Source organism: Heteronotia binoei, chromosome 3, assembly GCF_032191835.1.
Source record: "Heteronotia binoei isolate CCM8104 ecotype False Entrance Well chromosome 3, APGP_CSIRO_Hbin_v1, whole genome shotgun sequence".
Taxonomy (NCBI): Eukaryota; Metazoa; Chordata; class Lepidosauria; order Squamata; family Gekkonidae; genus Heteronotia; species Heteronotia binoei.
The window spans coordinates 143,299,506-143,316,910 of NC_083225.1; the positions used below are offsets into that span (position 1 = coordinate 143,299,506).

Consider the following 17,405-nt stretch of genomic DNA (forward strand, 5'->3'; position numbering starts at 1 on the left):
TGATACATGAAGTTTAATTATATATCACAATTTAACCCAATTTTTCACTACCTGAAGTACCATTATTTTTTTTCTTTGCTCTTTACCTTAAATGATGTCTCTGCTTCCTATCTAGAGTTACATCCTAGTTTGTGGTAATTTTGCTCAGTTGAATGTTTGAAATGCAATAATCCTGTCTTAATCCCAGTTGGTCTAGTAGCACAGCCCTGCAGGCCACAGAGACATAACTGCATTGTGTCCCCCCAAAAAAATCCCCTTTGTGGTTCCTGCTACTGTCGGCTTGCAGTAGTAGCAGGCAAACCAGGATCTGAAGAAGTGTGCATGCGCACAAAAGTTTATACCTTGAATAAAATTTTGTTAGTTTTAGGTGCAATTGAACTGAAACATCTTCCTGCTGCTTCAGATGAACACAGCTACCCAACTGAATCTGAGCAAACTTTGGTTAAAATTTATCATCTGCTGAACTAACACTTGCCAATTCACTAGTTCCCAGTTTAACCTAAATACACAGTTTAGCTTTAAAAAAAATCCTGGTGGATTTGAAGAGGAGCACCATTTGTATGACATGAAACTTTATTGAGGGCATATATTTATGGAGTGTGGAAGCTTGCAGTGGGATGTGGAAACTTGAAAGATGCAAGTGTCCTCCTTAGGGAATTCCCTAAATGGGAAGTTTCACTTTATACCTGGAAGATGAGCCAGTTATAATACTGCAGAATTAAAATTATACATATTTTGCAGATCTTTTCAAATGGTCATCTAGGAAATGAAGAATATGATATACCACCTCGGCTCTCACCCCCTCCTCCAATTGGTGCTGTTCTGCCTAATATGAAGTAAGTTTAAAATCAAGAACACTTATACTGTAACTGTTTACTATAGTTAATTCCACAATCTGTAACCAGTTTACTGTAGTTAATTCTATAACTTTTAAATTTTTTTAGGGGGGAAAGTTGATTGCTTGTAAAAAAAATAAACTTAATGCGCTGATAAATAATGCTAGATAATGAAAGTGAATATGTTCTGCTTCTTTGAAGTGTCTTATATTGCAACTTCTAGTCATAATTAGATTGGAGCATAATTCTTCACTTATTCAATGATGATAACTTAAGTGTGGTATAAAACCAGAAGTAATGTGTGATGAAAAGGTACATTTTGTACATCTGGTACACTTTCTCCACAATTGAAAGACGGCTGGTAGAACTACAGGATAGAAAGAAGTGACCAAATTAGCAGCTACTACTTTATAATCAATTCAGTTCAGTACCTTTACTGGCATACATGCTACTTTATAATAGCAGAAATAGCTCCAGAGGGAGGCAACTTCAACAAGAGAAAGAATTACCCACTTTAGGCCCCGCTGGATTGGGTCCTAAGGTTTGCTTTTCATATTTGAAAAAGACCCTATATACTGTGTTCCTTAATTTCATAGAAAAGATTCAGCCTACCCTCGCAGCTATTAGCCAAAGGCAATAGGGAACTTTGGGAAAATGCATGCTAATTAGCATAGGAAAACACTTCATTATTATGCATTTGAAAGAAGTGTTTTCTTAGGCTCATTAGTATGCTTTCTCTATCTTCCACTGGTCACAGTTTTATCTTGGTTTCCCTCTGGCCATAATGTGACCTGTGCTTTTTGTTTTCCCATTTATTTTGAATCAGTACTTACAATATGAAGTCAGTTTTTCATATGAGGTAAACTTTCTGTTGTTCTAAGCTATTTCTTGAAGCAGTCAGTCATCTTACTAAGTTCACACAAGATTTAAAATTCTGTAGAATTTCCCCTTTTTTCCCTTTTAAACTTTCTTTGATGGCTTAGTGAGCTTCCTTAGCATGATGAGCTTTCTCATATGCTGCAGATGTACAATAAAATAATGCAGTAAATATGTAATAGTTATCAACATACTGAGTTTTTCTGTATAATGCTTTAAAAATTGACTTTAGTAGTTCTGACATTCTGTAAGACTTCATAAGTTGGAAGCTGTATTTGCTACACCGTTTAAGCATAGCCAATCATGATATTGTCAGTGAAGAAACTTTAATTCGGTTTAATAGTTCCATTATAATGAATAAAGTAATGAGAACTTTGGCTACTAGCATTTGAAGTCAAATCATTTGTAGCTCTACAAATATGAATTTTCAGTGCAGCAGTTAGAGCTTCAGAGTGTAGGGTCTGGGAGATCCAGGTTCGAATCCCTATCTTGTTGCAGAAGCTGTCACTGAGTGATTTTGGACCCATCACATACTTTCTGCTTAACTGACTTCTTAGGGTTGTGCGGATAAAAAGAAGCAGAGGAGAATAATGTGAACTGCTTTGGTCCGCACTGTGGAGAAATTTGGTGTATAAATGAAATAAATAATATAGCTGAAGATAGGAGACAGATAAAAAATAGTTTGGTGAATGGCTGAGAAGGAAAGAATGAGACAGGGAGTGGTTAGGGGGGTTACTGAACGGAAGGAAAGACAAAATAGTGTGAGGAGGGGGAAATGGAAAATGAGGTACCACCCCACAAATCCTTGAGGGTTCGTGTCATGCAAGTGGATCTAGTCTAGTGACTGGAACCATACAACTAACCACAATTTTCCTAGGTAGAGGCTGTCTGGGATGAGAGAGAGGGAAAGCTGAAGACATAGGGGTAGATAAATGTAAGTTAGCTATTGAATGGGAAGGAGATAGGGTTGCCAACTCCAGGTTAAGACATTAATAATGATTTTGGGAAATATACCCTGGGGACAGTGAGGGTTGAGGAGGGGAGGGATCTCAGAGGGGCATAATACCGTAGACTCTACCCTCCAAAGCGGCAATTTCTTCCATGGGAACTAGGGCTGCCAACTTCCCAGTATGGTCTAGAGATCACCTGGAATTACAATTGCTCTCCAGATGACAGTTTTTCACAAGAAAATGGTTGCATTGGAGTGTGGAAGCATTATACCCTGCTCAGCTAACTTCCCTCCCCAAACTTCACCATCCCAAGGCTCCAGCCCCAAATCTCTGGGAATTATGGAGGTTTTCAGGAAAGGGAAAGAGGAAATAGTGCGAGGACAGGGAAATGAGATGCCTCACAGAAGTTCTCACAGATTCTCTCTTGTTCCTAATTTTCTTGACATTCATAATACAATCAGTGCCTTTACTAATGTGCGATTGGTTTCATGTTTATGAGGGTTTACTATGAAAATACTTGGAGCAGTGAATTGATGTGAGGTGTCTACATTTGGTATTGATAAGCATGTTCGCTCTTTTCACGTCTCCTGGGAACCAACATTTTACAGAACTCCGCTACAGAGCCATAATTACTCTCAAGGAAAAATACCATGTTAAGTGTGGTATTCTTTACAATTGTGGAAGGACTGTCAGAATATTTAAAATTTCTGGAAAAAGAAGTGACAAATCATAACAGAGAATTGTGATTGCTTGTGATATGCATAATGGAAACATGAGAAGTTTCAACATTGGAGCATGTTTTCAGTTCAAGGGTAAAACTACTAGGTGTAGTTCTGAAGCATGAAATGTATTACATAATAGAAGATGCCCCATTAAGGTTCTTAAGAGGTAGTATAATGAATAATTATAGATATGTTACTGCCTGGTTGATGTTATTTATGCTGGTATAAAGAAAATGCAAATTGGTCTTAGAGAATTGAGAGCTCATTATTTAGAAGTATCCCCCAACTAACTACCAGATCACCTATAGTTTTGAAAATATTGAATGCCTCTGTCTTGATTTGAAGGTTCAGAAAGGTACCCTTTCTAAACTGCAGAATTTTTATCACAAAGTGCACTTCTTTGACTGTGCTTCTGTATGAGTTTTGTTAATGTGGCTATATTAAAATCTAATAGTACTTACTAGTAGAATAAATAGGAGTGGTTAGTGGTTATGTGTTGGGCATGGAATAGGGAGCTGTGGGTATTAATCCCTGCTTAACATGTGAATAGGCCTTTTTTGTTAACCTAGCTTTCAGAACAAAATTGGAGTCAAGTGCACCTTTAAGACCAACAAAGTTTTATTCAGAATGTAAGCTTTCATGTGCATACACACTTCTTCACTTTAGAATGCAAAGAGGTGCAAAGTTAAATGCTACCCAGATCAAAGGTTTTCTAAATTTGTTAATTTTGCTATTCTGCCATTGAACATATGAAGCATGAACATATGAAGCTGCCTTATACTGAATCAGACTTTTGGTCCATCAAAGTCAGTATTGTCTTCTCAGACTGGCAGCAGCTCTCCAGGGTCTCAACCTGAGGTTTTTCACACCTATTTGCCTGTACCCTTTTTTGGAGATGCCAGGGATTGAACCTGGGACCTTCTGTTTCCCAAGCAGATGCTCTACCACTGAGCCACCGTCCCTTCCCTTTTTTGGGTTTTAACTTTGTACCACTTTGCATTCTAAACCACTGCCCATCTGCTATATGTAGCTCTGCTCAATACACCTCATTCTTCATCTGAAGAAGTGTGCATGCACATGAAAGCTTACATTCTGAATAAAACTTTGTTGGTTTTTAAGGTGCTACTTGACTCCTACTTCATTCTATTGCTTCAGACCAACACAGTTGCTCACCTGGATCTGTCTAGCTTTCAGGACTGTAAGGATAAAGTGGGCCCTGAACTCTTTGGACAGAGGATGGAATATAAATGTTAGAATAAATAAGCTAACTATGTAGTTGTGCTGTTTCAAACTGCAGGTCATATGGTGTTGCTTTAGCTGATCATATGTGATACCTGTTTGTGTTCAATGGCTGGGGAAACAAACATACACCTGGTCTGCCGCCAGCATTAAAAGTTGCATGTGTAGATGACATGAACTTCTACATCAAGATTTGCATTCAAACCTCTAATTTTATCTGATTGGCAGTAGGAAGAGGGAGGAAATGAACTGTTGATTCAGTCTGGGTGTCATTGTCATCATGCTCTATATGCTTGTTTCTAGAGGTGTCAGAACATCAGACTAGAGGAATCCATATTTTTATTCAGCAGATCTCTTATAAAGAAAAGCATGATTTATACTTTAATTTACAGATAAATTAGATGGCTAAGGGAAGGGGCTATGTTTGAGGTTAATAAAGCTACAAGCAAAGACCCTCAATATTCATAGAGGAAATCCCAAGACCTTCCCCCATCACTGGTGGTTCCCCTTATGGCTTAATGGGGGAATTATGGTGTAGCTCCTGAGCTCAGTGTTCTCTTCGGCTGCTGCTGGCTACTGGACATTCTCTGCTACTGTAAGGTGGGAGAGGAATCCCATATCCTCCCAGTGACAAGTCTGGTGAGACTTGTGAGCCCAGCAACCTTCTTCTGAGCTGTCAGTGTTGGTCCCAATGTGGCTACTGGGCTGCCATGCCACCAATGCTGGGCCCAGCACAGTTCCCAGGCTGCTGTTATTTTTATTTTGGGTAGAATTTAAATCCCTGTGTATTTTTTAAAAAAAATTCAGATTTTTCTGCAAAAGGGCCCCAAGTGTGCAGAAAAATCTCTTTAGCCTCCATGTGCCTCAATCCACATGTTTAGATATCCGCAGATGGAGGCCACGGGTAAACTTAATGGTCCATAGATAGATGATATGGGCAAAGTGGATGAAATACTTTTTCTCCCTCTTCTGTAACTCTAGAACTTGAGGTGACACAATGATCTTGATGAGCAGTAGACAAAAGAAAGTCACGTTGAGCCAGGAAAAACATGGGGTACAAATACTTTTAATAAACATGAATGAATAAAATACAGCGGGACTACATGCATTGCATAATTACGGAATTAACTGACACAAGATGTAGTGATGGCCACTGGTTTAGGTGGTTTAAAAAGGTGCTGCATAGTTTTTAATAGCTTGGTGGAATATGTATATTCAGAAGTAGTATACCTGTGAGCACAAGTTGCTGTGGACCAACAGCAGGAGGTAGCTACTGCATTCATCACCTGCTTGTAAACTTTCAAGAAACATATGGTTGGTTGGCCATTGTTAGGCCATCCATCAGGGCTCTTGTTAGGATAAGAACCATAATATCTAAATAATAGCTAATAGACCAAATAATATTTCTAACTAGTTCAGATTTACAAAATTTATTCTTAGCTTTGATGTATTTTCTTAATCTGGATTAAGATTGTAAAAGAGATTATTGTAAAGGAGATGTAAGGGAGATGATTGCTGCGGGGAAACTTCCTGAAGCCATTCTGTTAGAGTGTCTTTTCTTCAGAATCCACAGATGGTATTTCACTCAGCTCTGTCTTGGCAACCCATAACCAAATTAATTTGATGTGTATTAAGAAAATGGGAATGCAAGATCCAGTTTACTAACTTCCCAGGTCTGAGAACTATCCACTTTTCATCTGCAATTCTCAGACTGGGTGTATAGCTGTGATCTTTTTGGATATAGCAACGTTTAAAACAAATTAAGACAGGTTTCAGGGTTATGTTTAACCGGGCATAGACATGTTTGAGGGACTACACGGGATCAGAAAACAGCCTTCAGTTGAGATCCTCGTTTCCTTAATTAGGACCACTGCATTTAAAATATTTTATGTTTAATTGGGGTACATGCAAGAGACATAAAGAGCTTTTAGTTCAAGTATATGATGTCCTTTGGCTCCCTCTACAGAAGGTGGTTAAATATTACATTGCAGAAAATGTTCTGATTAAGTTTCACAGATCTTGCCTGAATCAGTCATTCTGTCAATAAAGTGTGATTTCTGTTTCACATTTGTTTTTAATTATCACATCTCCTTTAAGAAAGGAATGAATATTTAATGTCTAATTAAGAAAGTACAATCTTCAGGCTGCATTTTATAGTTGGAGATTTTCCACCTTAATGTTTTTACATGCTTGTAACTTTTCCATGTTAGCTAGTATGAATATTTGCATACCTTTCCCTCATTTTGTAGCATCTTGAATTATGATATCAGAGAACATAACTGGAGCCTCCTGCACAGAAGAAACTTGAGGGGGTGGGCGGTTACACTTTGTATTGCATTGTACCATTCTTTAATTGCAGATTTTGTTATTATTTATTTGTAATATTTGATTTATAGGCCACCAATCCCTGCAAGCTTGGCTGAGGGTGGCTAACAACATAGTAGAGTACAATATTTTAAGTTAAAACAAAATGGTGAAAATATTCATTACATTGCAGATGGTGAACATAATTTCTTCAGTACCTCCTGAGGGAGGCTTACAGAGAATAGGGGATGGGGTAATGAGACTACCAGACTACTCAATGTACTGTCGCTGCCTCAACCAAATACCTGGTGGAACATCTCTGCTTTACATTCCCTGCAGAAAGGAAGTAAATCCTGCAGAGATGTAAAGATTGAAGGGGCTAATGTAAAGATTAAGGGGGATAAAATGAATTTCAGTCGTCTGTTACCTGAACAAATTACCAGTAATTACCGAAAGTCTAGAAAGTCTCAACTCCCGGGCTGCAGACTGGTACCGGGCAACAGCCTGTTAGTAACCAGGCTGCCCAGCCTTGCCCCCCCCCCCAAGTGCCCTCTCCTCCTCCCTCCATTTTTGCAATGTTAAGGCTGGGGAAGGAGCCGTGAAGCACCTTCTGGGTTCTGTAAAGGCCGACCCTCCCACGGATCAGGTGATTGGCAGGGAAACCGTGATAAAACCGCAGCAACAGCAGCCCACTGATGAAAAAGCTATGCTTCCCTTGCCTCCTTCCCACTTCCTTCCTGGGTGGGGGAAGGAAGTGGAAAGGAGGCAAGGGCAGCGCGACTTTTTCAGCTGTCCTCTGCTGCCACGATTTCACCATGGTTTCCCTGCCAATCAGCTGATCAGCCAGATTGGGGTCTGCCTTTACAGAGTCTGGAAGGCTCTTCACGGCCCCTTCCCCAGCCTTAACATTGCAAAAATGGAGGGAGGAGGCGCTGGGGGGGAGCGAGGCTTTGCAGCACTGTGAGGGGCAGGATGGGGAGGCTGAATTTGGTGCCCCCACTCTGCTGGCCCTGGGGCCAGTCCCTGGTGCCAAAAAGGTTGGGGACCACTGGTCTAGAATGTTATATGTAGGGTGTCATGGGCCTCTGTTCTGTACCAGGTGCTGTTTAATACTTGACTGTTGCATGCTCGGATAGGCAGTAACAATCAGAAATGGATCTCTCATTTTGGCTTTGAAACGGTTGAATCCCTTCCACTACAATTATGTTTACCCCGTTGTTCTAAAGATACTTTAACCAACAAGGCAGGTCTTAGATTAATTGAATTCTGCATAGCGCACAATGTTATAATATTTAATGGTCTCTCCAAATTTCCGGCTGCAACTGACTTTACTTTTTTTTCCACAAGGGGTTGCAGTGTGATAGATTTTTGTGTGGGTTCACCCAACCTTCTGTCATCTATTGATAACTTTTACATCGATCCGCGCACAGAAAGTGACCACCTGCCCCTAACTCTATCCCTAAGATTGGATCTGGAGGTTAATATGGTATCACCTTCCCAATCCGTGAAGGCCCCTGAGAATGTTCTTTAAAAAATCAAGTGGTCCCCGGCCCTAGAAAGGGAGTTTTCTTCCCTCTTTGGCTCTGAAGCGCTACGCAGATTAAGGGATTCAATCATAAATTCCAATTCAGACGATTCAATCCTTTCTGGATTCTCATTATTAATTGATTATTGTAGTGCCAAAGCTAAACCTGTGATCTTGTCTAGGTTTGTTTCTCCAGCTGGTTCGATACAGATTGTTTAGCTTGGAAACAGGAACTGAGAGCTCATTTTAAAGAGGCTTGTCACTCCAAAGACCAATCAAAAATTAAGGCCTACATTGCTTACAAGACAGCCTACCTGGAGCTTACTACATCCAAAAAGAAAGTTTTCTTTCAGAATAAATGGGACCAACTTTACCACTCGATAAAATCGAACGATAATAAGGCTTTCTGGAGAATCATTTCAGGTAATCTAAAAAACAATTCTGTTACTGACCCAAATATCTCTGAGCAAACATGGGTTGATTACTTCTCTAACATTTTTGCTGCTCCATGTGTATCCCCTCCTATCTTAGCAAACCTCTCAGTTACTGATATGCCGGTCTGGCCTCCAGTAACTCTAGAGGAAATCAGTGAGTTATTGAAGGATTTAAAAGCGGGTAAAGCACCTGGCCCTGATGGCCTTCCCGCTGAGGTATTCACAAAGTTTGCCGATTGGTGGCTCTTGCCCCTTGCAAAATTGTTCTCTTTTATCGATCTGCATGGCTCCATCCCTGTCTCTTGGCTTGACTCTATAATTATTCCAATATACAAAAAGGGGGGATTGGAGTTACCAGAAAATTTCCGCCCCATTAGTTTATTATCTATAGTGGGCAAACTGTATGCAAAACATTTAGAACTCCGATTAACTGACTGGATGCGCCTACGCAACATCATAGGTCCTGAACAGATTGGTTTCTCCAAAGGCAAATCTGCTATTGATCACTGCTGCACTCTGGCCTTCCTTGCTGAAAAATATATGCATACCGGGTCAAAAAAATTATACGCTGCCTTCATCGATTTGAAGGGTGCTTTTGATTCAATAGATAGAGCCCAACTATGGATCAAGCTAGGTCACCTGGGAATGGACCCTCGTCTGCTGTTTCTCTTGAGGAAACTTCATTCTAATACCTTTTGCCAAGTGAAATTTTCTTCTAGCGGTGACTTGACTAGTAAAATCCCAGTGTTAAAGGGGGTTAAACAAGGTTGCGTGCTGGCCCCGCATCTTTTTAATCTATTTTTAACTGACCTGGCACAATTTTTGAACCCTGTCAACGGTCATCCGCCTAAACTTGCAGGCCGAGCGGTCCCCTTATTACTTTATGCCGATGACACTACCATCCTCTCTTGTACAAGAGTGGGCCTGCAAAGGTATTTGAATGCCTTTTATGACTACTGTAATTGTAATTCACTTACTATCAATTACACCAAATCTAAAGTAGTTGTCTTTTCAAACTGCTGGCGCCCACAGATATGGTTTATTGGCAATTCAACAATCGAGCAAACAAAAATTTTTAAATACTTGGGGATCACTTTTAACCACAAGTTAAGCTGGGTTTCACATCGTAACAACACCGTCAACTTGGCTAAATGTTCAGCTGCTCAAATTAAACAGTTTTTCTTTGCAAGGGGCAACCAATTAGTTCCAGCAGCTATTAAAGTGTTCAAAGCCAAAACGCTTGCCCAAATCCTCTATGGTATCCCTATTTGGATCTCAGCTTTTACCAGGAAAGTGGAGGGCATTCAAGCCTCATTCTTTAGACAAATTCTTGGTTTGCCAAAATGTGTGTCCTACTTTGCTCTCTGCTCTGGAGTGGGTCAGTCTTTGGTGGAGACAAAAGCCTGGATTGCAGTGTTTAAATTCTGGCTCAAAATTCATTTTAGAACAGATCCCAACAGCCTTCTTGATTGTATGAAAAGAGACCCATATATTTCATCCTGGACAGCAGTGCTTCTGTCTAAACTCAATCAATTGGGGTTAGAGGTAGATGATTTTTCTACCGCTGATGAGTCATATATCTTCAGATGTATTAAACTGAGACTATGGGAATCGGAGGAAACGAAATTACGGCCAACTGACCCTTATATTTGCTCTCCAGCTTCCTTAGGTCTTTATGCTTTTTGTGGCAAAATGCCCAATTATCTATCAGACCTAACCACTCCAAGTCATTGCAGGGCATTTATGTTGGCTAGACTAAACGTGTTTCCCTCCAAAGTTTTACAAGGGAGATATCAGCGAGTCCCTTTAGCCGACAGACTTTGCTCCTGTGGAGCAAATACCCCTGACTCAATCCAGCATATATTGCTTGATTGTTCTTTATACCATAACCTCCGTAAAGATTTATTTGGCAAGCTTTCTTTTTCTCCAGATTTGTCTATTCTGCCACCCTGTTATTATTTATTGAGTGATACTGAGGGGGTGGTTAGTGAGGCTGTGGCAAAATTTCTGGCTGACATCCTCAAATTTAATTCTGACCATGTTTGAATGCATCTGTAAGCTCGGTTTTATTTTGATTTTATCTCCAATGTTTAAATTTTTATATTCTGTGTATTTTTATCTGAATCTTTTATGCCATTAAAGGTTTGGTATGGTATGGACTGTTGCATGAGATCATTCAAACCTTGGGAATTGGATGTCATTAATATTCTATTGATTTGTCTCACTAAGGCTCCAGAAGCTTTAGTCTTTCTCCTAGACGAATGTGCTGGATACCATGGTCAAGTAAATTACAGGAAGCAACTAAATCTGAGTCTAGGCAAGATGTAAAGTGATACTGAAAGGGAAGTCTGATGCTCTGGGCAGGATTTACTTGGTAATGTGAAGTTATCTTTAATTGCAAGAAGTTTTGTTTTAATAAAAATAAAATTGGATAAAACAATTTCCAAGGATGACCAAGTAATGGTGTAGGCTAGACATACAGAGAATTGAAGGGACAGAAGGGACTGTACCATTTCACAGAACAAATGAGGGGTAAAATGGAGGTGAGGATAGATAGATAGATAAATTTATTGTCATTGTTCTCAAGAAAATGAGAGCAATGAAATGAGGTGCTCTTCCACAAACATACCAACACATCAACACCCACAAAAGGACATATACATAGACCATTTAAATGCATCTAAAAACACATAACCATTCATAACCCTGCATTTAGCTTAACCACAGCACTTGGATAGAAGCTGCCCTTGAATCTATTTGTCTTTGCCTTCAACACTCTATATCGCCTACCTGACGGTAAAATCTCAAATAGCGAGTGGCCCGGATGTGAAGGGTCCCTTAAGATCATTTGTATCTTCCTTCTACATCCCTTATCATGCAGATCCACCAGTGAGGGGAGAGAACATCCACAAATCTTCTGTGCTCTCACCATCACTCTTTGGAGCACCCTTCTCTCTGCTTCCGTGCAGCTCCCAAACCACACGCAGAGGCAATAAGATAAAATGCTCTCAATGGAACTACGATAAAAGGCAATGATATGATCTGCTTTGGGTCCCTATTGGAGAAAAAAGCACGGGGTATAAATAAAATAAATTTTAAAAATATTTTAGAACTCCCTGATGCACTGATTTATTATAGCTGGTTGAAACCAAATTCAAGAGATCATGGGTTTATAGGAGATAGCAGCTCAATGAAAATGTCAGTGTCTGGTGGCAGGCAGTGAAAAAGGTAATCTCCATACTGGGGATTAAGAAAGGAGTTGAAAATGGCAGATATTATAATTGCCCTTTTATAGAGCCATTAGTGCCACCTCATTTGAAGTCCAGTATACATTTCTGATCATTGTATCTCAAAAAAGGTATTGCAAAGCTGGGAAAAGTACAGAAAGGAAGATGATCAGGGTATTGATGCATTTTTCCTATGAGGAAAGACTGGAGAGTCTTGGATTTTTTAGTTTAGGAAAAATGCTAAAGGGTAACATTATATTATATTGGTTTATAAAATTACACATGGAGTTAAGAAAATGGATAGAAGGAGCTTTCCTCCCTTTTCCATAATAGAAGTTCTCAGATCACCCAATAAATGATAGGCAATAGATACAGAACTTTACTGTTTCCTTCCTTACTCAATAAGTGATTAAGTTGTGGGATTTAATGGCAACTAGTAAAGAGAACTTCCATATTCAAAGGCAGTAAACTTCTGAAACTCAGTACTAGGAAGTCACATCAGGAGAAGGCCTTTGATCTCTATGTCCTGTTTGTTTGTCTTCCATTGCAGCTGGTTGGCTGCTATATGGCATAGGATGTTGGAGTAGATGGACCACTGACTGGTTTCATCTCGCAAGGCTTTCTCTACATCCTTGTAATGTTAGAAATGTAGTTCTCCTCACCTTCAGTGTGAAGTGGTAAATTCCATTATTTAAACCAAGCCTGCCGTCTTCCAGCTATGCCAGGTGTGCAGGTTATTAACTCCTGGTCAGGGCTGACTTTTCTGTGCTGCCTTTTTATTTAGGCTGGAATACTGTAATGCACTCTGTGCTCCTTGGAAACCATATGGAAGTTTCAGTTCAGAATGCAGCTGCATTAATTATAAAGAGGAATGAGCCCATTCTGTCACATTATTACACTACTAAACAAGCTCCACTACAAAAGCTTTTCATTTGCTTCTTCAATTCAAAGTGACTTTAAAGCATCGTAACCTGGGACCCACGTATCTTAGTGGACTCACTGTATGAATCCATGAACTGCTTGCACTCTTTGGATCATAATCTGTGTGTTCTCCGAGAGGCATGCTTAGTTGCTGCCTGCTTAATCTCCTTTTACCGCTATGGAATAAGGCCTTCTGGAAATCCATAGGATCTCCCATAGGAAAGCAATTAAAGCTTTCCTGTTTCTGTGTTTATATTGGCTGCTGTTTGTAATGTGATGGAGTTTATGCAAATGCTTTTAAGTATATGCTGCTAGTTGTGTTGGACTCCTGAGGGTGGAAATTGGGATTAAAATATTTTTAAATAAATAATCCATGGGTTTGTGGAACTCGTTTTGTAGTTTGGATCCTGACCTGTATGTTTATGGCAATCATTAAAATAACATTAAGTGAATTGGGGTGGGAGGATGCTTGTGAATGGCTTAGACTGAAGTGTGATTTTTCTTACATCTTATAACTTTGCTAAAATTCTTTATGGGGATTGTAAAATTGATATTACAATAGTTGCCCTTTCTGACCTTTGATACTGCTGCTCTTGTATTGTAACCTTCAGATCCTTTGAGGAACATAATCTGATACAAATGTCTCAAGTGCTTGTGTTATACCTTTCACTGCTATGTTAGATCTGCTGAAGATAAAAGGATTTCTTGAAGAATAAGCATTTAATGCTCTCCGTACTGTCTTAACTGAATAAGCAGCTATAATCTCCAAATTTTACTTAGTCCAGATGACTGCCATTATTGCTAAAATTATGCATTAAGCGTAAAATTGTGTATTAGTAATCTTAAGTTTAAAAAAATAAATCACTGTTGTTGGGTGATGAGCCAGTAGCTCTTGCAACCTAATTTGCATTACAGGGCAGTTATCATAAAGGCCATCCACATTCATGATAAATATTATATATACTATTTGATATATTTTTCTCTTGAGGTGTCCTGTTCCTGTTGTAAGTTCCCTCTCTGAGAAACCAAGGGAACATGTGGAAGATGATGAGTATAAGATTCCTTCATCCCATCCTGTACCTTTGACATCACAGTCACCTCATTGTCATAATATAAAGCCTCACATCCGGTAAGGCAGTTTAAGTAATATAGAACAGCAGTTTAGCATGATTTTGTATCCTTAGTTGCCTTTGACTGATCTAAGAATGTATAATTGCTATAACTGTATAATTTAGCTGTTCATGCACTCCTTTTTCTGATCGTAGATTTAACCTCTAGCAGTAATAATATGGTAATTTTGGCCAGTTCCACACTAGACCTTTAATCCTGGTTCAGCCCTGTTCCCAAACTGATTTTCTACACTAGAATCATAGATTCATAGAGTTGGTTTCTATGATTCTTGTGGAGAATGTCAGTTTGGGGACAGGGCTGAACCAGAATTAAAAGTCTAGTGTGGAATTGTTCTCTGTTTAGTTCAAGAAGTACAATGAAGTCTCCCGGATTTAGAAAATAGAAGCTGTTAAATTTTTATTGAACTGTGACTAATGATTTATAATATTTGTTTTCAAATTGACCTTGTATTAGTTCTTTTCTCAAATGTTGCAGTATGGCACTTAATGGGGAGCTGGGGTTGCCAATTAAGATTGAATATCTTTGACTTGCTTTGCCAAGGTGGTTTGCCCAGTATGAATGAGTCCCTGCAGATGTAATAGTGTATTGACATGCAAGGTTCTAGAAAGAATGAAATAGCTGATAGTAATGAAGTCACTTTCCAAAATGCAGAAGTTGGCATCTGGACATGATTCTCAGCTCCCAGCTCTGCTTCATCTTCCAGCTTGCAGATTGCTGGTTCATTCCTCCAATTTCAGCAGGTCAGCTTTAGAGCCCAGGTGGGATTTATGGAATTTGCTTCAGTTTTCAACCAACTAACTAACTGATTTACATTTTAAAGTTCAGTGCATTGGCTTTACAGATTGTCTGGAGTTGTTTCTGCTTTGTGTTACTATTTACTGTCAATGGAGTAGTACAATGAGAATTTTTTGCTAGTTAGTATTGGAATGCAGAACACAGAACACAGTGTCATAGTAATTAAGAATGTATTAAATTTGTACACTATTACAAATTCTTCAAAACTGTTTGCAGATATATTGCATTATTCCTAATTATAATAATACTTTGGCAAAACAATTTCTTTCTATCACTGATCTATTTTTTATCCAAATATAATCAGTGGGTTAGTCATTTGCATATTGTGCGGTCAGCAGTACTTGTGATTTCTTGAACTTTGAAGGCTATTATAAGAACTTAAAATTCAGTAAACACAAGCTAGCAGCCACTGGGAGGCCATTTTGTTCATTCTCCCTTTAAAACTATAATCACATATTAAGGTTACTCATATACTAACAAACTAATCCACATTTTAAGAAGGATATAGATAAGGTGGAATGGGTGCAGAGGAGGGTAACAAAGATGTGAGGGTTCTAGAGACCAAGTCCTACAAAGAAAGGTTGAAGGGAAGTTGGGCATGTTTAGCTGGAGAGCAGGAGGTGGCTGAGAGGTGTTTTGATCACCATCTTCAAGTACTTGAAGGTCTGTCTTATAAAGGATAGTGCAGAATTATTTACTGTGGTCCCAGATGGTAGCCGAACAACAGTACAACCAGGGGAATGGAGGCTAAATAAGTCGTTATTCCAACAGATAGTTGAGCATTTTGGCCGACCAATCATGGATCTGTTTGCTTCTCACAACTATTATCAGATACCCAGATTTTGCACCAGATTCTTTCATGTGGCGGCACCAGCAGTGGATGCATTGACAATTGTTTGGCCTCAGAGGCTGCTGTATGCCTTCCTTTCGATTCCGGTGTTATCGAGATATCTTTGCCAGGTACAGCACCAGAAGGCACGGGTTGTCTTAGTAGCCCCGTGGTGGCCATGGCGCCCATGGTTTTCTACTATCCAAAATCTATTGACCTCCACCTCTTCGGCTAGAGATTTCCTCAGACATGTTGACACAGGGTCCAATTTGGCATCCACATCCAGAATGGCTGCAATTGACTGTGTGGAAATTGAACGGTCTACATTCCTGAAGTTAGGTTATTCTTTGGAGATTTCTAACACGTTATTGGCCTCCAGGAAGGAGTCTACCACCAGGATCTACAATACTACTTGGAAGGCATTCCATCGGTGGTGTCACAGAAAGGCGAAGGATCCCCTAAATCCATCAATTCAATCCATATTGGTGTTTCTACAAGATGGTTTTCAATCTGGACTGAAGCCAGCCACCTTACGTAGACAAGTAGCAGAATTAACTTCAGTTTTGGGACTGATACAGGGAAGGGACGTTTCCAGACACGCACACGTACAGAGATTCCTGAGGGGGGCCAAACTCAAGTGTCCTCCACAGGCTCACAGATTTCCAACGTGGCGTTTACATACTGTTTTGTTCGCATTCACGAAACCACCCTTTGAACCTATACAGGACATTTCTTTAAGATGGTTGCGCTTGAAGACCATCTTCCTGATAGTGATCACATCAGCGAGAAGGGTCTCGGAAATTAATGCGCTGTCTGTGAAGAGAGAACTCTGCATCTTTCACAAAGGCAAAGTGGTCCTTTGTACAGATCCCACTTTTCAACGCAAGGTTGTGTCTAGATTTCACAAGTCCCAGGAACTTCATTTGCCATCATTCTGTCCAGATCCTAAACATCCCAGAGAACAAATGTGGCATAACTTAGATGTTAGACATTGCCTGAAGGCATATTTAGTTAGGACTGAACCAATCCGGAAGATGGATGCTATGTTTATCAATATTGCACCAGCAAAGGTGGACCAAAAAATGTCAGCCTCAGTCATCAGCTATGCTATTAAGCAATGCATCACAGAAGCCTATAAAGCACTGAAATTAAATGTACCCAGGGAAATCACAGCACATTCAGCCAGAAGTGCGGCAGCTAATGCGGCATTTAACAAATATGCCTCAATAGACAAGTATGCAGGGCCGTAACATGGTCTTCTATTTCAACATTCGTTCGTCACTACAAACTGAACACTTACAGCTCAGCAGAAGCAGCATTTGGCAGAAAAGTTTTACAACATGTGTTCCTGGAAGAGAGTGATGCCCCACCCAGTCATTAATCTACTGCTATAGGAGAACCCAAGATGGCCTCTGACTCAAAGGGAGAATGACCATTGGTACTTACTGTGAGGGGCTATTCTCCTCTGAGTACAGGAGGACATCTTGCCCACCTCGCTGCATCGCTCCTACTAGGGCCTGTTCTGCCATGTCTGTTCCTTTTTTTTGCTGCTTTACAGTTCTTTCTAGCTGTAACTAGCTATAACAACTATCCAGCTGTAAGGAATAAAACTAGCT

General features: G+C 39.8%; 1 protein-coding gene across 4 annotated transcripts in view; it reads left to right on the plus strand.

Annotated features, from left to right (window-relative positions):
- CBLB (Cbl proto-oncogene B) overlaps window positions 1–17,405 on the plus strand; it is a 143,536-nt gene that overhangs the window by 98,146 nt on the left and 27,985 nt on the right. For 2 of the 4 annotated variants that reach the window (XM_060234552.1, XM_060234553.1), the window contains exons 12-13: window positions 742–836; window positions 14,023–14,163. In XM_060234552.1, the coding sequence (XP_060090535.1) occupies window positions 742–836; window positions 14,023–14,163 (236 nt within the window). The remainder of the gene's footprint in view (window positions 1–741; window positions 837–14,022; window positions 14,164–17,405) is intronic. The other 2 variants (XM_060234554.1, XM_060234555.1) reach the window with 1 other exon arrangement.